Below are 25,797 nucleotides of genomic sequence, written 5' to 3'. Positions count from 1 at the left end.
TTAGGCTCCTCACTGGTAAAATGAGGCAACTAAAGTACCTGTTGTGTAAAAGTTGTAAAGACCTCATGAGAAAATGCAGACTGTGGCTTATTTAAAAGGCTGCCCGAATATGGGTCATTGTCATCATGAGGGCAGCAGAACAATAGCCCTTTTTGCCCTTTTCTTTTCCCCAATAGATTTTGGGTCAAAAATTATAAAGAATGTTCTAGTAACCAGAGTGAAGAAGGTAATTAGAAGGCAGTGGTCTTCCATTCTTCAGTGGTATTGGAGCAGAAACTTGTCATATTTGGCATGTGCTTAGTGGAAGTGTCTCTGTGAGACAGATGCAGGGCTGTATGACCTCTTCTAGCCAAAGCAGAAAGTCCAGCCACTTACTAGTATTTTTTGAGATTGCAACAGAGTAGTGCTAAGGGCTAAGACCCCCTCCTTTATCTCATTACTGTTCCCAGGGCTAGTTCTGGGGGACTAGGGACTAGGACAATTTACCCCATTATTTACTGAAAAATATGCACCCATCAGGAAACATAATATTTGTGAAACCTTAGTCTTTTGTTGTTTTTTTTAATTGACCTGAAAAGCGGAAATATTCAAAGTATTGAATAGTCCCTTAGTCAAGACAGTTGATGTAAGTTGTTGAGATTAGAAAAAGGCAATTGCAAATAAATTCTTAAAACAACTAATGACAACAAATAAAATCCATAACCGTATACCACGAGTGTGCGCACACAGGCCCGCACAAGGGGAAGGTGGGAGAAAGAATGCAGAAAGAAAGAAAATTCAGTAATCTAGTTAGAGAGCTTCAAGGAATCTGGAGAATGAAGAATAAATGCTTTATTATTTTTGTCATAGTGAGAAAAATTTAAAGAAAATACAGGAAAAGGAAAAAGAGTATTCATGTATTGCACAAAAGTACATGTCACTCTTGTTAATAATTATTATCAGCTAGACAAGACTAATATTAATTTAATAAATTTTTCCCTTCTTAAAATGTGTATATATACACATTCATTTTGGCACTCTGTATTTATATTAAATTCTTTTTTTTTTTTTTTTTTTTATTTGGCCGGGGCTGGGTTTGAACCCGCCACCTCCGGCATATGGGACCGGCGCCCTACTCCTTGAGCCACAGGCGCCACCCCCTTTCTTCTGTTTGTAGTTCTACTTAGTGTTTTTTTGCTGCTCCTTAGCTTGTATCAATGTCGTTCAGGCTTCACTGCCCTTCCTATTCTTGTCCCCACCAAGGTTATCAGAACAGAGCTGCAGGGCTGGGGGTGGTGGCTCATGCCTGTAAGCACTTTGGGAGATCCAGACTGGAGGATCACTTGAGACTGTTTGAGAACAGCCCAGGCAACATAGCAAGACCTCAATTTCTGTAGAACAAAGGTCCAGTCCTTTGGAGTCTTATTCTCAGCAAGATAACAGAACATGTCTAATCTATCTATGACAATATTCTATATATCTCTTTTCTCAATAAGGGACAATGTCAACATCCAGGAGTACTTTAAATACTGGGGACTATAAGCAAGAGGCAGGCAATGGAGAAGATAATTTGGGATGAGGAAATCTTTCAATTTCCTTTACATTATATCAAGCAGGCAAAACCTAAATAGTGGGCAGGACTTGCCGATAGGATATTGTTCATCCTGGCTCTTCCTTCCAAAGAATATTTGAGAAGGGACCCTGGGACATCACCGGTGATGATCAGACCCCCTTCTTTAATCAAAAGAAGAATGGTCTAAATGAGTCCAGGTTGGATTAGGTAAGGAATGAGATTGAAAGGAGACGTGTTCTTGAAATCGGCCAATTTTATAGCCCAAGGAAAGCATTTGTGGTCAGATGAATCACACTGCCTTCGGATTAGCCAGCTCGACTTTCTGTTTCAACAATAAAAAGTCTTGCAAAACTGCTGGCATGTGAGACAGAGGTATCCAGAAAGTCTTGGCATCTTTTCCAGCAGCATAACGAGTCTTAGGGAAGACACTTGTCAGAGCATGGTCCATGCACTCTACCACCAGAGAGAGGTCCATGTTCACAAAGGATGTAGTGCCTTTCAGTTTGTCTAGACCTATAAAAAGAGACAAAAGCACTTTTACTCTTTAGAGAAAGGAGAAAAGCAGAGTGGGGGAACTAGAGCGCAAAGGGGAGTGGGTATATGAGAGAATTAATTTTCAATTTGACATTATAATTAAGGCCCACTGTGATGGTTTTCTGTCTTTCTCAGAAAAGGATGTAGCAGCGATTTTTTTAGAACAGCAGCTCTGCAGCGTGGGCGGTCAGCAGACTCTCCTGGAGAGCTTGTTAAAACTCAGATTGTTGGGCTCCATCTCCAGAGTTTCTGACTCAGGGGGTGTGAGCGGGGCCTACTAATTTGCATTTCTAATCAGCATCCAGATGCTGCTGATGCCACTGGTCCAAAATTTGAGAAGTACTGCTTTAAAAGGAGAGAAAAATATATATTTTTTCTTTTTTTTTTTCTTTGTAGAGACAGAGTCTCACTTTATCACCCTCGGTAGAGTGCCGTGGGGTCACACAGCTTACAGCAACCTCCAACTCCTGGGCTTAGGCGATTCCCTTCCCTTCCCCAAGTAGCTGGGACTACAGGCATCTACCACAACGCCTGGCTGTTTTTTTGTTGCAGTTTGGCTGGGGCCGGATTTGAACCCACCACCCTCGGTATATGGGGCCGGCACCCTGCCCACTGAGCCACAGGCTCCGCCCCAAGGAGAGAAAAATATTTCATAAAGCCTGCGAGGCTTCTGAATCTGGGAAGTTATGGGTTTTATTTCCAATTTGTTTCAGGGCATTATTGTGTTTGTAGAAAATGTGGGTATGGACGTGAGCTTTTGCAGGTGTGTATGGATGTGAGCATACACTCATATCCCATAGGCCTCTACAGTTCTATGAATAAAAAGAGAATCATCCCCCAATGCCCTGACTCGGGAGACTTGAAGTATCTCAGTTATGCTGCAGATAAAATGATTGAGTAATAAGCTGAGACATCTTTAGAGAAGCAGCTATTTTATAAGGGATTGGTAATGGTTTAGGACCACAGCCTCGTCAATAAAATGCTGTTGGGAAAATTGGATGTCCACATGCAGAAGAAAGAAGTTGGACCTTGATCTCATAATGTATATAAAAATCAACTCAAAATGGATGAAAGACTTAAACATAAGACCTAAAATTATAAAACTAGTAGAAGAAAACATAGGAGAAAAACTTCTTGATGTTGGTCTAGGCAGTGATTTTTTCGATATGACCACCAAAAAGCACAGGCAACAAAAGCACAAATAGACAAGCAGGATTATATCAAACTGAAAAGCTTCTGCACAGCAAAGGAGACAGTTTAAAAGAGTGAAGACACAACATATGGAACGGGAGAAAACATTTGTAAGCTATTATCTGATAAGAGGTCAATACCCATAATATATAAGGTACTCAACTCAATGGCAAGAAAGTAAATAACCTGATTAAAAAGTGGAAAAAGATATGAATAGACTTTTGTCAAAAGGAGACACACAAATGACCAACAAGTATATGAAAAAAATGTTCAACATCATTAACCATCAGGGAAACACAAATTGAAACCACATTAAGATATCATCACCTTCTACCTGTTAGGAGGGCTATGATCCAAAAGAAAAAAGATAACAAGTGTTGACCAGGATGTGCACACTGTTGATGGGACTGTAAATTACTATGGCTATTGTGGAAAACAGTATGGATGTTCCCCCCAGACTTCAAGTGGAACTACCATATGACCTCCATATACTCTTAAAACATACCTGGGTTATGTCTTCTTAAGGAAAAATCTATAATTTTCATTTTTCAGGAATCACTAGCCTACAAGTTGCTCAAAGAACCTAGTAACTCTTTTTGACTATTTTAAGCTCCTACTACCCCCAGTCTGGGAATTGGAAAAAAGGTGACCTCAAATTTGTAGTCTACTTTGAGACTGAGTTTGGTGGCTCTCCAACTGCTGACTTAGAAATACTCTAATACGAATAACCAGCATAAAAATGGGGCTCAGTGCCTTTTGGTATTTCTGAACCAAGGACCAACTCAAAAATAATTTGAGATGGAAGTTGATAATATGATCACAGGCATTTAAAAAGTTCCAATGTCAATATCAAACAGAGAAAGCTCTTTTAAATGAGGAATTTTGTTTCTGAAGGATTAAGTCTCAAGGGTTAAGTTCAGTGTTAGAACCGAAATAGAACCTACAGAGTTAATGGGAATTAGGACATTTAATGGCAATGGTTCTACATCAACAGTAATATGTCAACATTAAGAGATTTGTCAAACCAGACATTTTAGCATTTTAACTGAGATATATGTGTGTGTGGAGTAGCAGTGGTGAGTCAGTCATTTAAAAAACCTCCCCAGGTTTTTCTGATTCAGCTCTTAGCTCTACCTAGAAAACTCCTGACCTTGAACCTTGCCATAGCTGACCATCTTATCAAGTCTACTGGTGATGAGGCAGGATCACAGTTTGGAGGGACAGAGGGACACACAGTTAGGTGGGACCCTGCTCAACTCAAAGCAGGAGTTCATTAAGTGTTTAAGGAATATTAAGTAAATTTTAATACGCGAGGAAGTTTGCAGTGGATGGACAGCCCCAATACAGAAAGTTTGACTGAAGTCCTTAATGCTTGTCCACATTGTAGGGCGGTGGCCATGAATACATGGCAGTCAGGCTGCTTGGGTTCAAATTTAGCTCCTCCACTTACTAGCTGTGCAATATCAGGTCAGGTATTTTCCTATGCATCCATTTGTACAAAATGAAGATGATAATAGTATCTATTTCACAGAGTATATTTGGGATTTTAAATAAAGAGTCCATGTAAAGCACTTAGAATAGTGACAAGAACCTAGTAAATGTTTACTACATGTTAGTCATCGTTATGTCACCTTTGCTGCTGTTCTTCCGTCCTTGACTCAATTCTCTTAATTTATGTTACCTCTCCTTCCATCTTCCCCTCCAGGGATTCCTGCTCCAGAGAATTTCCACCCAAATAAATCCTCCCTGTCCTCTAGGCCTTATTCAAACCTGATCTGTCCCAGTAGGGGCTTCTTGACCAGCAATGCCAGTCTGAATTCCTTGGGCAATTCCAGACACAGCGTCTAGCACCACTCCTGGGATGTTGGCTTTATCCCTTTTCTTGTGTATTTCACAGTCTCCCTTGGTTACTTTTTGTTGTCAATTATATTGTAAACTACTTAAGAGTCAGAGGCTGAATCATCTTCTTTCTCTCTCTTCTTTCTTTTTCAAGAGGGAAGGTCCTGCTATGTCACCTAGGCTGGAGTACTGGGCATGACATAGCTCACTGCAGCCTTGAACTCCTGGGCTCAAGGGATTCTCCTGCCTCAGCAGCCTCAGTTGCTGAGACTACAGCTGCCACTATACCCAGCTAATTTTTCCTTACTTTTTTAGAGATGGGAGTCCTGCTTTATTGCCCAGTCTAGTCTCAAAATCCTGACCTCAAGCAATCTACCTACTTCAGCCTCCCAAAGTGCTGAGATTACAGGTGTGAACCATAATTCCTGGCTCCCTTTTTTAAACTTCCATAGGTCTTTGAACAAGGCTGAGTGAGCAGTTGGTGCTTAACAAAAATAGGAGGTATGTGCAGAGATGAAGACTGTGAGCTCCAGAGCCAGCCTGCCTGGGTTCAGTCCTGGCAGAGCCAGGAAGGGTTGTATAACCTTATGTAGGACATTTCCTCTTTCCAAGCTTCTGCTCAGTACCCAGCTTTTGAGGAGTGAATGATATAATTCATTAACAAAGAGCTTGCACCTAAAAAATGCTCGGTAAATGTTTATAAACTCCCAGAGAAGCAAGAGGTGATGCTAAAATTAATAGAGACCCCAGACCCATATTTAAGTTCCCCATTGGTATATTGCTCTAGGAACCTTGATTTTTCATTCATGTTTGAAACTCCTTCATGCTGCTTAGACCAATGAATCCAGAAAGTACTGGATCCACCCAGAAACTCACTTTTTTCAATGTAATCTTCTCCATATTGCTGTTTAATGTCTGGAGACAGATGCTTCCAAATGGCGAGTTTTTTTTCAGTTGTCTTTACTGGATCTGACAATTCTGTTTTGAACAATCCTGGTTCGATGCATGAGACGTGCACACCAAAAGCTTTCATGTCCCGTCTGTGAAATGAACCCATTGAAGACATTTAATCCAGGTTTTTTTGGGAGAATGTTTGCTACAGTATTTGGTAACTGTTTTCTCAGGGATCTTTACATGGAATCACAGAATTGGGTGCATTGGAAAGAAGTATCCTCTTCTAACCTCTCACTTTGCAGATGAGGAAAGTGAAGTTCAGGGTGGTGTGGTGAGGGCTGGTGAATGGCAGGACAGAGAAGGAATCTAGCAGAATCCACCCCCCAGGCTCGTGCTCTTCTCCCTACGCCATCCTCTTGTCATTAACTTGATGAGCATTCAGGTTAAGGCCAGGCGTCTTCTCAGGATCTAAAATACCTTATAGTGAAATGCACTAATGACGGGCCTGGATGGACAAGTCAACCCCCATTCTAGCAATGTAAGGAGATTGCGGCACAGATGATGTTATACTGAAAGACATAGTGTGACAATCCTGGATGTGACTTACCTGTCCCCTATGCTGATGAACAAGCTTTTTCATCATGTTGCTGCTAAACACTAAACGTCTACTCATTTACTGGGTGTCAAGGTTTTGAGGAATCATAGTACCCCTTTCTTTATAGCAAACCAATGAGTAGATGCTCCTTGACTTTGGATGGGGTTACATCTTGATGAACTCATCAAAAGTTGAGCATATTGTGAGTCAAAAGTGCATTTAATACAGTTAACCTACTGAACGTCATAGTGTCCAGAACACTTAGATTAGCCTTAAACATCCTCAGTACCCTTACTTTAGCCTACAGATGGGCACGATTATCTGACAATGCAATACATCTTAGAGTGATCTCATGGCTAACTGGGAGCTGTAGTTTGCTGCTACAAATTGCTAGCCCAGAAAAAGATCAAAATTCAAAATTTGAGATGTGACTCCTATTGAAGGTATCTCATTTTCTCACCATCATAGAGTAAAAAAAAATCATATTGAACCATTGTGAGTCAGGAACTATCCATACTGCAGATCAGTATGAGTAATCATTTCCTAAAGTTAATCTATATTTCTACCAGGAATATATAAAGAAGTAATTATTCATTGTATAGATGCCTTCACTATAAGATTTTTTTAAAAGCTCTGTTAGTGAACTTAAAATGTTATTTAACTTAGATTCTGCCTTCTAGTAAGGCAACTATTGTGTAGCTTGAAATGTATTTTACTAAAATGCAAATTAGCTTCACCTTAAAAGATTTCAAAAGGTATGTTACTTACATTAAAATAAAAAGGATTATTTTCTAGCTTAAGTGTATTTTATTTACTTGTTGTCTGATCTCCTTTGGTTCTTGGAAGAAGCAGTGCCAAGACGATGATTGAGATAATTGTCTCCTCACCTGCTCATGAAAATAACAACAATCTGGGGACAAGTGACTTTAACCCCCAGCTAAGCTTACCAGGTAACTCGTATGAAATCATTATGCTTGCGAGCAAATTAAGAAATCCTAATCCTCACAAACTAACTGCTGCCTTTAAACTTTCCTATATAGAGAAATTCTGGACCTACCAGCTACCAATCTGTAGGATTGTGGTCTATATGCATAATTTCAAATACTAGTTCCATGGTTCATGAAGAAATAAAAACTCTTGATTATTTTTAGGTATGATATAGGTGCATTGCAAATCCACAAACTCTTTGCTGCAATCTCTTTTAAAAGTGAGCAAATGTCTAAGTACCTATGCTAAAATCTTATTAGGATACTGCTGCTTGTAGAGTGGAACCAAAGGTCAGCCATGGAGACTAACAGATGCTCTCTATGACCCTGTGACTCCAAGTGTGAGCAGTACCCAGGAGCTGGTTAGAAACGCAGAGTCTCAGACCCTACCCCAAACCCACTCAATGATAATCTGCCTTTTAATGAAATCCCCAGGTGATTCCCATGCTCAGGGTTTGGAAGCTTTGTTCCAATATGTGTTATTGTGTTTATTTCCTAGGAGAATCAAATTTAGCAATTTGCTCAAATGACAAACTGGTGTTGTTCTATCTTTATCAATCTCAGCGAGACAATCTAACCTTTCATTAGTAAGGTCAACCTAGATCCAGATTGTAGATCATAAACTCTAACATACACCTTCAACAAATACTAGTTGAAAACGTAAATGGATGAAAGAGCACATCTAAGGTTTTGTTCTTCTCCCCCACTCAGAGGAGTGTCTCCATTTGCATCTCCAGGCCCTTTCTCCACTCTCTGGCTGCCCCACATCCTGGGAGGTGAGCTGCATTAACTGTGCTCTGCTTCTGTTGGGTACAGTTGCCTAGAAGCGCTGGTGGGAGACCAGGTAGAAAAAAGGGAGGAGTCAGGCTAGTTTTCTTGTGGTATCAACACTGGTTATTTCACCCTCAACTAAAGCAACGGCCTCTGCGTCTGTAGGTTCTGGAAACTGTCCTGTCTCTCCTGTCACTTCAGTCTTGGGAATGGAAAGGCCTCGACTGTCATTAGCACCTCAATTCTACACTAGCCTTTCCCTAGACATCTCCCACATGTTTGTAAATAGTCCTTTAAATAAACTCTATTTCCTTTACCCAATTTTAATGTGCCACTATTTCCTATTAGAACCTTGACTGAGAGAACCACTTGCCATTTAGAAGCTTTGACCTGGCAGTGATGAGTTCTGATTGAGCCTCTCTGTAGGATTCCTTATTTGATGCGTTGAAAGATTAAATATAAATTCACTACCACTATCAGCATCACTCATTAATACGAAAAGTAGAAAAAAAGTTAGATAGACCTGGGTTCAAATCTCAGTTTCTATCCCTTACCAGCTAGATGACCTTAGGCAAGTTACTTAATTTCTCTTAGTTTCAGTGGTATCATCTATAAATTAGAAATATACTAACTAGTGTCTAGTACTATGCATTCAATAAATGTGGGCAGCTATTATTTTCTGATGAGTCAATTAATTTTCTTTACCTTAAGCTGTCATTGAAGCCTTCCACTGCATATTTGGATGGGGTATAGCCTCCTCCAGCAAATGCAAGCCGACCCCCAATACTGGAGACATTGATAACCCTCCCTCGAGCTTTTTTGACCAAGGGAAGCATATTTAATGTCACACTGATGAGTCCAAACAGGTTCACTTCAATAGGTTCTCTGTAGTCCTCCACTGTCAGCCAGTCGGTGGGCGCTAGCACCCCAAGAACACCAGCATTATTGATCAGCCCCCAGAGACCTAGAACAGAGAGGAAGGAAAGGAAGGAGCTATGGTGAAAGGTGGTACTTACTTGGCATCTTTGAAGAAAACACAACCTCTGCCTTACAAGACGGTGCTTTTTCCTCCTTGTACTCATATTCTTGTTTTGAAATACTTGGCAGTTTGGGGAATTATAGCAGAGAGATGGGAGGCTGCACTAAAATAGCTGAAGGTCTCACTGTTATTCTATTGCCGGTTGTAAATATCAAATACTGATAATCTCTAAGCGGATCTTTTTACTTTTTAATCTCACATGTAGAGTAAATTTATCTTATTTTTCCTACCCTGCTTGATAGCAAGATCAGAGAATACTTACAAACTGTTCTATGTGGACAAAGTGATTATCAATATACTTTATGTTTAATTTTGGTAAAAAGTTCTGGTGGGTTTTATAATGGGAAACATATATTATTGTTAAAGGTGTTTGGAATTCAAACATTACAAATTGTCTGGAGCCTTATCAAATCATTGCTTTTGAGCTTCAGAGTCTCAAATATATGATGAAGATATACTAGAGAAAAATCATGTACATTTGCTTTTTCCTTTGCAGACCCCAATATCTTAATCCATGAGTATATTTTGAACTTTATTCAAAGCCAGTACAAATCCAGTTCAGAATGCAATCTGAGCTGGCTGGTATTCATATCTCAGCAGAATCCGTTGCAGAATGACCATCCAATGGCTGACTGCTCTACCGCGATTGGGATACTTAAATTCTAAAGCCATTTTCTAGCGTGCCCATTGAAAGTGTGTGAGCTCTAAAACCATTTTGCAGTGAGAGTAGGTCCCAGGTAACCAGATGGTATTTTGGTCTCTGCCTTCATATTCTCTGTAAATTTTAGTTCCAAGTTTTTAAGCAGTGTTTGTGGCTGCAGTGGCATTTTATGAGAAAAGACTGGAGAAAGTTAATGCTTGCATCTTAGCTCTAAATTCATCCATGGGACTTAAGACTGAGGATAACCTGAGCTGTTCTTCTCATGCACACAGACAGCCTGCAACTTGGAACTACTCAGAAGCTATCCTAAGATTAGAGAAGCACACAGCTGGTATTTAGGAGGCTTTTTTCTCCCATGTTTAGCTTCAGTTACTTCTCTATCGGTCCCCTTCCACCTCCATCTTCCCCACTCCCACATCTTTCACCTTTTTCCCCAACTTGGTCCTTCACCCACTGGGCGGTCCTCTTGACCTTCTCTGCATCGGTTATATCCAGAAGCACTGTGTGGAGTCTCTCTGAGGTTTCTGCCTTTAAAGCTGTTGATCCGGCTTCGGTCAGACAGGCAGCTATCACACGAAATCCTTTTTTATCAAAAGTCCTGGCTGCCAAGTTTCCAAAGCCAGTGTCACACCCAGTGATAAAGACGTATTTATCAGTGACGTCTGTAATCTTTAGTTGTCCTTTATAAGTCCACAGAAAACCACAGAGGATTAGGAGGGCTAACACCCAAAAGAGCATTTTTTTTTTTCCTATATGTGACAGGACACTCCTATCTCGTGCAGTAAAAGAAGATGGTATCCTGAATGTTCAAAATTAGAAAGAAAACTCTAATTAGAACCATGAAGGCATTATAACCCAGGATTGTGGAATTTGACATATTATAATGCATTTGAGTAGATAAATAGAAAGTTAAAGAAACGATAACTCTCAGTTAGTTGTTGGGAAGATGGTCATTTAAAAGATTAACTGCTCCTCTCAAGAAATGCAAGCACTGTTCAGAGAAATTAATGGAAAATAAAGGGGAACCACTGCAGAGCTGACAAGGTCACGGGGTTGAGGTGGGCAGCTGAAGTTGCATGCAGTGATGACAATACTCTCACAAGGGAATTCATCCATCTGAAAGTTAGACTATCATGGCAAAATCTCTTTTTGTGTTATTAGAGAAAAGATGAATTTTTAATTAAAACAAGACTCCATCAAAATACATCAGAAGCCATGTAAAAGAGTCAAGCTACCCCATGGTAATAAATTCCTCAAAGAAAAGGAAAGTTGCTCTAAGAATCCATTCCGTAGCATTGTCCTGTTATGGGAAAAAATACTCATCTAGAGCCAAATTCTCATTTTCTGTAGCTTTGAGTATTTTGTTTTTGCCTGTCATGGCAAAATCTTACATCTTGCTATCTCATGAAATTCAAGAGCAGAATAGATTCAACATCTATTAGCAAGAATAAGTCGGTTTTAATCGTTCTGTCAGACTCCCAATTATCTTCAGTCAGGAAAAGGAGAGCACAGTGCTGTTGCCACTGAGAACATTATTGCCAACGTAGTTTTCATATTCTTATTTTAAACACATTGATTTTGGCTTTCAGCCCAACTCTGTGCTGACAGTATTAAAGTGGGAGGCCACAAGGGAATTCACCAAGAAAGGGTAAGATAAATGAGAAGGGATTGAGGGGGAAACGCTGGCCAATATACAGCACTCTGAATCCTCTGTCGTCTATGGATACCACCTTCCTGTGAGAAAAGAAAAAAAATCGCATGTGCAGAGGACAAAGTAAAGCAAAATTATACTATAAAACCAAGGCTTTGATTATAGGTGTGGTGGTGGAACTACCTAGGAAATTAATTATCCTGTTGGGCTAGAGGCAGGTTAGCCTAGGGCCTAACATCAAACAGACAGAGGGCTTCTTTCCCTTTTCCTAAGAGGCCTGAGCCTACATTTTCCTTTAGCATTGATCATTCTTAACCTGGGGTTCTCATGGCCAGGGAAGAGCAAGCCATCTAGAACAAGGAGACAAGTGAATAAGAACTTGAGGGCCATGCCTCAAGGCCAAGGCTGTATGCTGGGCTGCCATGGGCCTGAGCATTGGTTGTGGAGGCCCAGCCCCCCAAACTCACAGCCACAAGGGAAAGAGATTATGGGCTCCCTCCCTACAGAGGAGCAGGGCCTGTGTGGGTTCTCCGAGCCTGCAGAAAGAAGGCCCAGAAAGAACATCTCGTATGGGGAAGACCTTATTTCCTTCCTCCCTGACCTGAAAAGTTACCTTTTATGTCCACACAAGACCTTCGCTCCTGATTTGGACTCACCCTTGGGATCAAGAGGACCTTTGAGTGCCTCACACTGGACAATCAAAAGGCCTTGAGTTGACATTCAGACCTTGTGGATGCTTCTGGAATCATGGCTGTTCATGGACATGGTAAAGGTGCTGCGAGGCCAATAAACTTCATTTATTTTCTTATAAGGATTTCTGGTTTTTCCTTGGAACACCTTTTAAAAATTATTTATTTTATTCTGCTTGTGCAAGTGACTCATGCTCAACATATAAAAAGACAAAAGCACAAAACACACGTACTGAAAAAGAAAGTGATCACGGTAATCACATTTGACTCAATATTTAGTGCATTTTTTCCAGTTTTTTTCTATATATGTAAATATATTTTTCTCTAATAAGGAATATAAACATACGAGGTTGGACAATTAAGTTCCTGAACTCATCCTAGAAAAAGTACCACATACCTCATTGTTGACTATCACTGTGATCACCCTGAAAGTCCTCCCCTTGGGAAGCTGTGCACCGCTCCAGTGCCTAGTCCACCCTGCAAAGCTATTTTGGAATTATTTTTCTGGAATGGCCATCAGTGTTGTCATTGTACAAGGTCTGACAATTAAGTTTGGGAACTCATCCTAGAAAAAGTGCTAAATACCTTATTGCTGAATATCACGTGACCAGGTGGCCAAGGGAGTCTTCAGATGGCTAAGGGGAGGATTTCAAGGGTGATTGTAGTGATATTAAGCAATGAGAAGTGGAGCACTTTCCCTGTAATGAGTTCATGAACTTAATTATCACACCTTGTACACATGATGGAATTTCAAACACATGTACATACATGTACTTTATTTCTACTGTTGTTTAAGGAGGAGATTATTTCAGATTTTTTTTAGAGACAGAGTCTCACTTTATTGCCTGTGGTAGAGTGCTATGGCATCACAGCTCACAGCAACCTCCAGCTCTTGGACTTAGATGATTCTCTTGCCTCAGCCTCCCGAGTAGCTGGGACTACAGGTGCCCGCCACAACACCTGGCTATTTCACCACCTCCAGGATATGGGGCCGGTGCCCTACTCTTTGAGCCACAGGCGCCACCCATGGCTATTTTTTTGTTGCAGTTTGGCTGGGGCTGGGTTTGAACCCACCACCCTCCGTATATGGGGCTTGGTGTCCTACTCACTGAGCCACAGGTGCTGGCCCAGATTATTTCGATTTTAAAAAATATCTCTATGTACTGCATCTTCCTCACTTCTCAAGAAAACTCAGAGCTCTGTTTTCATTTTGTTTTGCCCTGTAAGACCTACAGCTAAAGAAGAGAAAGATAAAAGAATTGTCAACTAATGAAAATTAAGACAAGGAAATATTAAAATATGTTAAATTTGGGGAAACCCATTGGCCTTTGTAGTATAGCTATGACTATTTAGTCAAGTATTTGGATTACTATGGTTTAAGAATTTGATACAGTTTTTCCAACTCCTCTCTGTGTGGGAGTTATGATTTGTTGCAAATCAGCGGTCCATGTAGTAGGGGTTCCCTTTCTGAAATACACAAACGCATTATAAATATATAATTACGGGGATGATTGTGGGATAACTAATTCCTATAAAATTATGCATTCAAACATTTTAAGGAAATTTTGTATTTATAAATTCAACTAGTAAAGTGTTTTGCTCAAGTCTGGCCTTGATAAATAATTATTGAGTAACTAAATATTTAACATACTCCTTGAATGGATTCTGTAGCTTTTACTGCAATCCAAACTCCCAATGGAATTACTTGAAGAAGGCAAATATTCATAAGGTTTAATGTTTAATGTTACACTTTACAGAAAGTGTAAATTTTTTTTCCTTTTTTTTTTTTTTTTCTGCAGTCTTTGGCCGGAGCTGGGTTTGAACTGGCCACCTCCGGCATATGGGGCTGGGGCCCTACCCCTTTGAGCCACAGGCATCACGTGTAAATTTTTGTGTTGTCAGTTTCACAAAGGGCAAGCAGGAAGGAGGTAATAGATGTAAACACAATGGCTTACATCTGTGAAGTACTCGGCGCTGCACTTCTACATGAGTCTCACCTGATCCTCTCAACAGCTTTTTGAGTAAGAAAGGGCATATTTGCCTCAGAAACAGGCTTAAGGAAACAAAGAGATTTGCCAAGGCCGCTGGGACTGGAGTGCTGTGCCCCTCCAGGAACAGGTGAGGTGTGCTGGGATTGAAATGCCGCACCCTGGGCTGGATTGAGTGGTATCCAAGCTGAGTTGATAAAATCAACATGTCACATCTTGCCCAGGGCTGCTAAGAGGCTGGGGTAAAAGTCTGCGGGCCAAAGCAACGTCTGACTTCTGATACACTTGTTGCTATTTCCACTCATAGCCTCCTCTGTTAAAGTTTGATAACTGACACCACTTCCCATAGGGAGGGAAAGTAGAGGAAGGGTTGAGGGAGGGTAAGCCATGAGGAGGAACGTAGGTTCTGTCCCTGTGTATGAAGGTGGCTGAATTCACTTGGGTAGATGATTTGGGTCGCTATGAAAGCTCCTCAGGCAAAGGCTTCCATAGGACCTTGAGAGAGTTTGTGGACAGAACTCAGAGGTCTATTTGGATGAGAAAAAGATTCCATCTTTATTCTTTCTAAACTGTAACTGAAATTTAACATAACAATCTTCTGTTATGAAAAGTAACAACAAACCACAGTAGTATTTGTAGTACCTTTGATTTTGTTACCAATAACAGTTATAAATATTTTCATGTCACCTTACAGTTATAAAAGTTATCTCGAAATATAATTTATACTCATTACTACTTTAAAATTGTGATAGTTATCATTCCTGCCACGATACCTTGCTATTTAATGTGTTAACAAAAGAAACTTTTAAATATTTTGTGTATTTTAATATAGCAGATTTCCTTTGAAATTATATATATTTTACTTTGAGTGTTAAAAAAATTAGCCTTACTTCTGAGGTAGCTGTGGAAATGACAATCAGGTAAGTGCAAATATATATACATTTCAGTAAGAGCAAATAAAGTTGTATAAAATCTGTGCCTTCATCAAAACTAGGAAAGAGGCAACTCTAAAAATTCCAGCTACTTGATTTAGAAATTAAGCACACTTGACTGTTGAACAACATGGGTTTGAACTGTGTAGGTCTATTTGTATGTGGATTTTCTTCCATCTCTGCCATCCCTGAGACAGTACAACCAACCCCCCTTCTTCCTCCTCAGCCTATATACCAGGAGGATGCCGAGTATGAAGACCTTAGGATGGTCCGCTTCCCCCTAAGGAATGGTAAATATATTTTCTCTTCCTTATGATTTTCTTAGCAACATTTTCTTTTCTCTAGCTTACTACATAGTAAGAATACAGTATATAATACATGTAACGTACAAAATGTGTGTCAGTTAATTGTTTACATTACTGATAAGGCTTCTGATCAACAATAGGCAACAGGTAAATTTGGGGAGAATCAAAAGTTGCACATGGGTCTTTGACCATGTGGAGCATTGGAACTTCTAACTCCTACATTGTTTAAAGGTCATCTGTAAATATACTGTAGATGATGGAAGTCAGGCTTCATGCCATCAGAGAGGGGAGTTGCAAATATAGAAAGGGGGAGGTTAGAATGAACCCCGAAGAGTTTAATTGCAGTTGGAGGAATCAGTATGAACTACCTTTTTTTTTTTTTCCCACAGTTTTTGGCTGGGGCTGGTTTGAACCCACCACCTATATAAGTAGGAATATATAGAATAGAAAGGTGATTTTTCTATACCTTCCAAATGTGCTAGAAGCAATGTCAGTCCAATAGCAATGAACATACAAGGGCTCAGGTCCTTATCTCTAAATATCATGTTTATGCTTTTTGGGAAAGCTACTATCAAGGCGGGGCTTGGCTGGGCTTGGTAAGTACAAAATAAATCTGAAACATTTTATGCTATGAAGTAAAGAATTGCTTAGAGAATGCTGGGGATATGTCCAAGAATATGTCCAAAGTACATGGGTGCAAGCTGGAAGGGGCTCCCACTGACCAAGTATGAGACAATCTGGGCATCAAAGCAAATAATAATGGATCATAAGTCACTGGATAAGGTATAAATCCATGAGTCCATTATGATGTAAATCAATAAACAAATATGTGTGGATGAAGGGAAATAATATGCCACCTACTAAGTGTCAAAGAAATGAAGAAATTAGAAAATAACCACTTGGCAACTGACATAACAACTGTTCCAGGCAAGAATGACCAATGGATGCTCAGACTACTGGATGGGATTTCAATGAAAGGCAATGATTATAGAATCCCAAAGAATCTCTAAATAATTAAAAAGAGAACAATAGTAACTTCACAGTGGAAAAATCTAGTAGATGTCTCCATAACCATGCAATGACAATTAGCATCCCCCGTTACGGAACAAGCCAATGTCACATGCTTCCTGAAAGCGCTTCTGCGGGTGACCCGAGCTAATTATGCATGGGGAACATCTTCCAATTGTACAAAACATATGGCCTGTGCCCCTCAAATAGTCAAGCTCACAAAAGGAAAAGACAGAGTGAGGACTATTCCAGATTAAAGGAGAGTAAAGAGCTAAGACAACCAAATGCAACACATAATCCTTTCTTTTTCCCAGAAAGAACACAATTAGGTCAATTAGTAAAATTTGAAAAAGATCTCTAAATTTGCTAAATCATATTGCAATACTATGCTTATGTAGAACATGGCCTGCTTTTTAGGAAATACACATTGAAGTATTTAAAGATTATTTGAAATGTCTTCAACTCTTAGTTCAGAAAATAATAATACACATAAATAAATAAACATTAAATCACACATATATGTACATAAAGTGAGAATGTGAATGCAAATGTGGTAAAATATTAATATTCCAAGAATCTGGGTTTTACTATTCTTTTAACTTTTCCATAAATTTGAAATTATTTCAAAATAAAATATTAAAAATTTGGCAAAGGAAAATAAAGCATTTTTTTTTCCCCTGAAAAAAGGCTTCATTGGACTGCTTTGGGTTCCATTCACAAAACAGGTAAGAACCCCATGATTTTGGAGCCAGGTAACCTTGAATACCAAGTTGCTTGTCTTCTACTTTTTGATAAGTTCACCTCCACAACCACTGTAGAAAAACAAAAGCTTGAACCAAAGCCGTTGGACTCCCTCTTCCTCATCCTTTGCACACCTCCCTAAATCTCTTCCTTCCCTAACCAAATCCATTTCCCCCTGTGACAAGCACATAGGGAGGAGCTTTTTAATTGTTAAGGATGAGCTCAAAGAAAATGTGTTGTCCTCGTTAGGGTCATTCAGACCTGTAGGCTGAATCCTAGGGGCTGCTAACCCTGTCCTAGAGTATTGCAAAGACTGTCTTTACCCCAAATATTTTTGTCCCAAAATGCTGGTTCTTCAGTTCCCTAGGTTTGCATTCCTCTAACTCATTGGACTACATAAGCAACAAAGCAACACAGGTCTTTGACCTCCAGTGGCATTTTAATGAAGATACCTCCTCTTAGCAGCAGCCTCACACATGACCTGTACACAGAAGATGACGGATGGCCAATTGGTCCATGGACACTGAGAAGTAAATGAGTAACTGCCACTAATAGGGCTGCCTCTGCCACACTCTGCCTGGCTCCCCAGCCCCAACAGTTCAGAGATTCAGGGCACTGACCTTAGTGGCTTAGTTGTTTGCTTATCTGTTGTGCCTCCTGATTTATCTCACAACCAACTACTTGGCTCAGGCAGTAGAGTGCTGGTTGGGAGCCCAGATCTCAGAAGTGAGGTGGTTAGGAACCCAGACCTCAGAAGAATGCAGACAGAGATTCCAGCTTGGTTTCACTATCATCATAGGATCTTTGGCCAAATTATATTTTCTGAGCCTCTGTTTTCCTACCTGTACTATAGAGATATAACATCTACCCTGGAGAGTACCAGATAGAATCTGTTCCCTTTATGGCAGGACCAATCACTTTCACTTTGCGAGGGGCCTGCTCTATGTAATCTATGCATGGGTTTCTCCCCTTTAGTACTTTTGATATTTAGGGCCAGATAATCATTTGTTGTGGGTCAGTCCTATGTATTGCAGCCTGTTTTGGCAACATCCTTGGTCTCTCCCCACTAGATGCCAGCAGTACCCCTCCCCCAGCCGTGACAACCACATATGTCTCCAGACATAACCAAATGTCTTTGAGGAGGAGAGGGACAGAATCACCCTGGCTGAGAACCACTGGTCTACAGCTTTCTTGTCTTGGTGAGTCCAGAATTTCATAGCTTCCAGAACTACTTCTCTGGAAATTTAGTCATTGATTCCTTGGTAGTATCACATTGATGAGAACTTACGTTTTTATGGCCTTAATAGAAAAGTTTAGTTGCTTTAAAAAAAAAAATCATATACATCCTGCTGCTGCAAGAATTACTTTCTATGATTTTGTAAAGTTGTTTTTGTCATCAGGAGGCTAGGAGGCAGTGAACAAAGCCAAATTTATGTATGACACTATTTGTGAAGTTAGGAATTACCAAATAGGCACTTACAGCTTTTGTGAGGCCTGGGTTCCGGCTACTCCTTTTCAGTTTTGGCCACTACAAACTCTTCTGGGAGTGTCCTTCCGCTGGGTGGCCAACTGACTCTACAGAATTCAGAATATACTCCTAAAAAAATCCACAGTCCTTGAATTCCTGGTGACCAAGTCAAGTGGAAATGGTAGTAACTGCTATGGCTTGTTAAGTGCTTGCCATGTTCTAGGCCCTCTGATAGGATCTATGAATATTTATCTCGTTTAAACCTTACATCATAATTTTATCCTACAGATGAGGGGAAAACTTCAGAAATGCAATTTAACTGGCCAAAGACACAACTGAAGTGTTGATTTTGGGACTGACGCCCAAACCACTCTGGTTCCCTCACTGCTGTCTGCCTTCCCCCTCAACCTGGGCATCTGGGCTGTGCACACACTTCTCTACAGCACCAGTGCCTCACATGATACTTGGCATTAAGCTGATGTGCAGTCAATGTGATGTCAGGAAAGAAGGAAGAGCAGCAGGGAAGAAGGAAGTCTCCACACTAGCTCCGGAGTGCTGTGGATACTCAGAGCAGTCTTTGACACCTCTGACTCATTAGGGCAAAATTAAAATAGTAATTATAATGATACAATACTCACATTTCCAATTTTGGTACCTTTAAAAGGCTTAGAGAAGTGACCACGCAATGCCTACTGAATGTAAGTTTTTGGTATAGAGTAGGTGCCATGATCAAGGTCATTTCCCAGAGAGTGGCTGGAACTAAAACTTTGATCTCTGATCTCCCAAACTGTGTGAAAAGAGAAGGAGGAACTGCAGAGAGATGAATCCATTATCGGTTGATAGCAAAAATAGAAAATCCATTTGCCAAAAAACTTCTACCAGGCCACAAAGATTTAAAAGAAACTAAAAGAAGAGAATTAAGTTTCTCTTTCATCTGCTAGAATGCTCAATAGTAACTGCCTGGGAGCAGCTACAAGAAAATATCACAGCCTGATCGCTGTCCTTGCTCACTTCTGCTTCTTTTAACCTTCTCTTCCTGGGGTTTGTTTCCTACTAACATTTTAAAAATAAGATTCTGTGATTTCACTTCTCTTATTCACCTTCCTCTGCTCTTTAAAAATAAGTGATACCGTTAAAAAAAAAAAAAGAACAGAAAATGTCTGAATGTCATTGTGAGGTATACTGTTTATAAGAAACACAGAGTGCTTTCTATATAGTTCCTCCCAGACCGCTAGCTTTTATTTCCTCATCACTTCATGAAGGGTTTCAGATTAGAAAGCTATGCTAAAGGGAGTCAACCACACCAACAGGTGTTTGTAGAATCTTTATTTACTTCTAATCTGTTGCAATTGTGGCCGAAGTTGAACCAACAACCATGTTGTTTACCAAAATAGATCAAATAAGGAGCATTGTGCAACAATTTTCTAAAACATTCTCTTTGTGGAGGTCTCCCGTGCAAGCTGTCTCAATACTGACAGCAGCTGAATGTGTAATGCCCCTTGTACATTTCAATATTGTATATCTGGGGAACTTACACAAAATTCCTTTTCGTTTTAACTTTTCATTGAAATAAAAACCTCAGTTTCTTCTTTTTTCCCTTGTTTTTTTATTTCTTTTTATTACTATTATTTTTTTTGAGACAGTTTCATTTTTTTGCCCTGGGTAGGGTGTCATGGCATCATCATAGCTCACAGCAACCTCCAACTCTTGGGGTCAAGCGATCCTCTTGCCTCAGCCTCCTGAGTAGCTGGGACTACAGGCACCTGCCACAGTGCCCACCTATTTTTAGAGATGGGGGTCTTGCTCTTGCTCAAGCTGGTCTCGAACTCCTGAGTGCAAGCAATTCACCCGCCTTGGCCTCTCAGAGGGCTAGGATTACAGGCATGAGCTACTGTGCCTGGCCTCTCTGTTTCTTCTTAACTCAAGTGGCCTTTCAGAGATTTCTGGGGCCCTTTTCTTATTAAAAAAAAGCAAAAAACCCAACAAAAAAACACTGGAACCTAATGTTACCAACTAATTCATATGACTAAAGAATTATATTTCCCTGGGAAAAATGTTTAAGCTGGCACCCAGAAATCTAAATTTTTTTCCAAAAATGGAACCGGGGGACCCCACATGAAATGTGCTTGCGTTAAGCAACAAATGTTCTTTTGAGAATCTGATTAAATAATAACTATAATAATGCTGCTGCTGCTGATGTTATTTTGTTGGTATTCATCATGGGAGGGTAATTCCTTCCATCAGTGGGGTGAAGAAGGTCCTCCACTGGTTATTTCATCTGTCTTCAATCCTGCTTCCCAAAAGGCAGAAGGCAGTACCTGGAAGCCAGGCGAGGCTTTGGGCAGTAGGACAAGGCATGGGGTTGGTGTGTGTTTCCTCTGCAGATTCATTCAGCCAGTCTCCTAGCACAGCCCCTGTCTCTCCCAGCGGAGGTGTAGCAACTTAGGCAGGGAAGACCTGTGAGATTTATAGTCTGATTTTTAGTTCTAAGGTTAAAAGTATCTCTGATTTGCCTTGGCCTTTCCTCCAAACTTTTAAATTATAATTCACCATAGCAGTCATAATTATTAAATAATTATCCTTAGTTCCTCTTAGCTTTATTACATTTCCTTACAGTATTGACTGGTTAAAAATTATTGTTAAAGCCATAATTACTTTATTTATGGTCACTGACTAAAAATTGCTAGCTAGAAAAGATTATATGTTGTGTAGAGTTGTAGCTTGTAGTCACAAAGCTTTAAGGGAAGCTTAGTACAGAGAAAGAAGGCAGGAGTTGTACGTATAGATGACAATGATGTGTGCAAACCTTCAGTCTGTTTCTTTCAGACGCACTTGCCTTTGAGCAAAAGAAAAGTCTGAGTTTTTAAACACTGTCCCTTAAGAAAGTAACATTTGTTATAAAGGTTTTAAAACCAATTCCTGTTTCCCCCACTTAAAATGTATGAGGTGGTGATTTTCGTTTGTATTTAAACATTGAGATTTGTTCTAAAATTTAAGCGCCCCTTTTAAATCTTAAAAAAAAATCTAATAGAAAGGGGCAGCGCCTGTGGCTCAAAGGAGTAGGGCGCCGGCCCCATATGCTGGAGGTGGCGGGTTCAAACCCAGCCCCAGCCAAAAACTGCAAAAAAAAAAAAAAAAAGTAATATAAAGATGATATAACATTTAACTTTCATCTTAGGCAGTGTCTAGCCAAGGATATTTTCACCTAAGATATGCCAAGAGAGACTAATATTTTTATAAGGCATAATTTGTCCCTTGGACTAATGAGGCCCTTTCAGGGTTGTTTGTACAAACCTAAAATGACTTTTAAAAACATGCTCTCTTTAAACTTCACCTCCACCTGTGAAAAATCAAGTCATTCAGAGAGGGGGAGGGGGAGAGAAAGAGAGAGCCACCCCACCAGTTGAAATACCACTCCCTGGATCACAGAATGGGGAGTAAATATCTGAAGCAGGTTTATTGCTGTCAACCCAGGATCCAGGGATCAAATGTGCATTGCCAGGAATTTCCCTGCTTCCTTCTGACCTACAAGGCATTTTCCTCACTAGTTTAGTATGTGTGTGTGAGTTCACATAAACCAGCATCTGACGGTGTTGGTAAAGCCGGTCGATAAACAGATCAGACTTGCAGGTGGTAGCAAATCCACTGCTCCAGTAAGAAACTCATTAATGATTCCTATGTTTTTGAGCACTCCCTTCTCCAATTTCCAAATAATCTTAACTTTCACAGATGGTGTCAAATAGGCATGGAGAGAACTAGATTTAAGTTTATCTAGGGTCTAAAGGACATTCATAAAGAGACCAGGAGGACTGTAAGGTAAGATTCCAGGTCACACCAAGACCTCTGTCATGAGATGGACCCAGCTCCCATCACTCCCTTCTATTTTATTACAAAAAAAAAAAAGAAAAGAAAAATAGCAACAGTTCACCACAGTTTGAAATACAACTTGATTCATTCTGTAAAAGCGAGGCCAAAGATTTGAGATTGACCTGACAAATGAAAGAATAAATGACAAAACTCAGTCATCAGTTACCTTTTTAAAGATGGAGTGAGACGCAGAAGCTGCTGGTGGCCCTGCTGGCCGCTGGCAGTCTTCCTGCTGTGCACGGGAAGGAAGTGTTGTGCCACCCCAGCCACCCTGATGCTCAGCGGTGGAGGCTCCCCAGCTTCCGTGGAACTCTGAGTACTGTGTGTGTGAGGAGTCCTCAGCTCCTCTCTTGCCCTGTGAGTCACACCTACTGTGACACTGAGCGATGACTAAATTTCTCTTCAGTGGGTGAAAGAAGCCAGATGCTGGAGGTCACATGCTGCCAAAGGAATCTGTGGCATTTATAGTAAATTAAACTTAGCAACTTTTAGAAAAGGATATAAAAATGATCAGTGACATTCATTTTAATGTGTGATCTCTTGACCAAGTTCAGTAGCTGGAATAACGTAACCTGGAAGCATTTTGTAAGCTGCCTGATGTCTTGTTTTAATAACTTAATTTTCAAAGCATGCCTTTGTTTATTTAGTACTCCTGGCCTTCTCAGGGAGTAGGAGAAGTAAGTCTCTGAGATTTATTTTACTTTTTATTTAAGGTAAAAGGAGGAAGGAGATCAAAACAGTTTCATAGGACGAGGTTTTAGAATTATTTGGGGGTTTTGATTTGTGTTTTAAGGTGTGGTGTGCAGAGCTTACTAACGTGGTCTCTGGGACTGAGACCACTGAGTAGGAAGGGCAGCCTCCTCCCCTCCCGGCTGGTCTGGTTCAGAGGTGGTCACAGCTGACCCCGCTTATCCTGTGACCACAATGGAAAGGGCTAAGGCTGCAGGTGAGGGGGAAGGGATGGTGCTGAAGTCTCCCTTCCAGCCTGCCATGACCCCCTTTAGTCACACAGGCAGGTAGAAACACCACTTCACTGACTCTTTAATTTCATATTCTTGTATACCAGTTTATCGCTATACTTCTCAAATTTCCCAGACTCTGTGCTGCTTCTTTGAAAATGGTGGTTATTGGGCGGCACCTGTGGCTCAGTCGGTAAGGTGCCGGCCCCATATACCGAGGGTGACGGGTTCAAACCCAGCCCCGGCCAAACTGCAACAAAAAAATAGCCGGGCGTTGTGGCGGGCGCCTGTAGTCCCAGCTACTCCGGAGGCTGAGGCAAGAGAATTGCTTAAGCCCAGGAGTTGGAGATTGCTGTGAGCTGTGTGAGGCCACGGCACTCTACTGAGGGCCATAAAGTGAGACTCTGTCTCTACAAAAAAAAAAAAAAAGAAAATGGTGGTTATTACGGTTCAGGTGGGGTTAGCATATGAATGAACCTAACTGTCTAGGTAGAGTCTAGACACTGCTATCACCCTTTGAATTAAACAGGGGATCTTTTTTCTCTAAAAGGATAAAAAACTAAGAATTATATTTACTCAGTTAAACATTTAGAGTGCCAAAATATACTTTTTTTCCTTTTAGTATTCCACAAGTCAAAGTTAGGCTTAAATAAAAAATCTCTAGAGAGATTAGATAAATAATACATTGCTTAAATCTACATAAAGGAAGGTGTAAATAATTGATACTGGACCCTTCGTGTGTTCAGGTTATTGTCATTGAGAGGTGGAGATAGCCGCAGACATCTGGTGGTCACAGAATATTGAAGGAAAAAGGGCAAAGAAGGTTAGAGCTATTTTTTGCTTACTTAATATTCTTGCCTAGTATAGCTCTGTTTACAAACTTCCCAAATAGAAGTTTTTAAAATCAGAGGTTTAGACTGAGTTGTATGTTGGGAATTAGAATTCTTGCCATCTGTCTGGTATGTCCCCTATTCTAGTGGGCCCAACTCAAAGGTTCATTTTCAATATATTGGCACCAGGACTAGAACACTTCCTCCCCTTGTCAGATGGTCCCATTTAGGTGATCAGTTAAGGAAATCGTTTGATAGCAGCATCTTACCCAGACTGTAACGGTATCCACATTCAATTTCACATCTTAGGTGCTAAGTTGTCTTTCATTCCGCTTCTAATATGCAACCTTAGAAAGCGTTACTTTGTTCAGAACTCTCTCTACATTTGAGCTTTTGATCATCAAGGGTGATGCTGAAAAAAAAAATCCAGAACCAAATTACCATTTGATTTTTTTCCCTAGTTCCTTTTTAAAACAGAAGATTGCCCTGTGAATTTCATTTTAATGTTGACAAGTGGCCTGTAAGTATATAAAGGTAAAGATACTGACATAGACGAAACAGTAAAGATACAGATTTACTCCTTTTGCATCTAAATTTATATGCTTCCCTTATCTTTGCCCAAGAGTATCCTTTCCATTCTTTTCCAAACACCAATATCAAAAATACCCAGATCCAAGTTTGTCTTAGGCAACATACATCGGGCTTCTTGCAACTGCACTGTGCTGGGGACAGTGTAAGTCACAGATAATTCTAAAATGGGAGTCACATTGACAAAGGCACTTACCCTAGCACTGCAGGTGTGGTGAACCCAGGGCCTGGCGTATGTCTGATGTCACCCTTGTAAAGCTGGCCAGGTGGGTGAGGCTGGTTATGGAGCATGCGTGGAGACCTCTTCCTTCCAGGCACAGTAATAAATCCCTCTCCCAGGTTACTCTCAGTGGCCTGTGCTTCCCTGAAGGACTATAAATTAGTATCATGACTTAATGTTTTAGAAAGTGTACTTTGTATTTTCTTTCCCCTCCCTTTGTCAACAGACCGTTGTTTTCCTATTTCCATCATAAGGGGACTCTGTCCTCTGGGCTTGATTTTTTTTTTTTTTTTTTTCCCCCACCAAGAATTGTCTTTGACATGCAAGCAGCTTCTGTGTAGCCTGGCCTGGTCAAAACTAGGAGCTTAGTTTCCCATTCAGCTTTTCATGGCTCTCAATTGTAAGATGAAGCTGGGCTAATCTTTTGTTTCCTTCACTCTAAGGGAAACAAATGGTGAATGATTCTGCAACAGAAAGGGCCCCAGATAT

At 40.4% G+C, this 25,797-nt stretch overlaps 1 protein-coding gene across 3 annotated transcripts; it reads right to left on the bottom strand.

The window, feature by feature from the left end:
- Window positions 1-1,485: 1,485 nt before the first annotated feature.
- DHRS9 (dehydrogenase/reductase 9) lies at window positions 1,486-25,460 on the bottom strand. 3 transcript variants are annotated; one of them, XM_053598036.1, is made up of 6 exons: window positions 25,285-25,460; window positions 24,770-24,912; window positions 10,488-10,861; window positions 9,068-9,326; window positions 5,993-6,156; window positions 1,486-2,065 (listed from the first exon to the last, which is right to left on the bottom strand). In XM_053598036.1, the coding sequence occupies exons 2-6, from the start codon at window positions 24,790-24,792 to the stop codon at window positions 1,842-1,844; spliced, it is 1,044 nt and encodes a 347-aa protein (XP_053454011.1). In that variant the 5' UTR covers window positions 24,793-24,912; window positions 25,285-25,460; the 3' UTR covers window positions 1,486-1,841. The 3 variants fall into 3 exon arrangements, with proteins under 3 accessions (XP_053454011.1, XP_053454012.1, XP_053454013.1); XM_053598037.1 differs by lacking the exon at window positions 25,285-25,460 and adding an exon at window positions 22,878-23,164 and having other exon boundaries at window positions 24,770-24,887; XM_053598038.1 differs by lacking the exons at window positions 24,770-24,912; window positions 25,285-25,460 and adding an exon at window positions 18,857-18,962.
- Between the last annotated feature and the right edge of the window lie 337 nt (window positions 25,461-25,797).

Source organism: Nycticebus coucang, chromosome 7 (assembly GCF_027406575.1).
Source record: "Nycticebus coucang isolate mNycCou1 chromosome 7, mNycCou1.pri, whole genome shotgun sequence".
NCBI classification, from domain to species: domain Eukaryota; kingdom Metazoa; phylum Chordata; class Mammalia; order Primates; family Lorisidae; genus Nycticebus; species Nycticebus coucang.
This window is presented reverse-complemented; position numbering and strand designations above follow the sequence as displayed.

Excerpts from the sequence above, each read along its gene's own strand:
- DHRS9 (XM_053598036.1), bottom strand. The coding sequence starts at position 24,792 with ATGTGGATACCGTTACAGTCTGG. Across the intron at positions 10,862-24,769 it reads TGGATACCGTTACAGTCTGG|GATACCATCTTCTTTTACTG; the intron begins GTAAGATGCTGC and ends TTGAACATTCAG. Across the intron at positions 9,327-10,487 it reads GGACCAAGTTGGGGAAAAAG|GTCTCTGGGGGCTGATCAAT; the intron begins GTGAAAGATGTG and ends TCTCTGTTCTAG.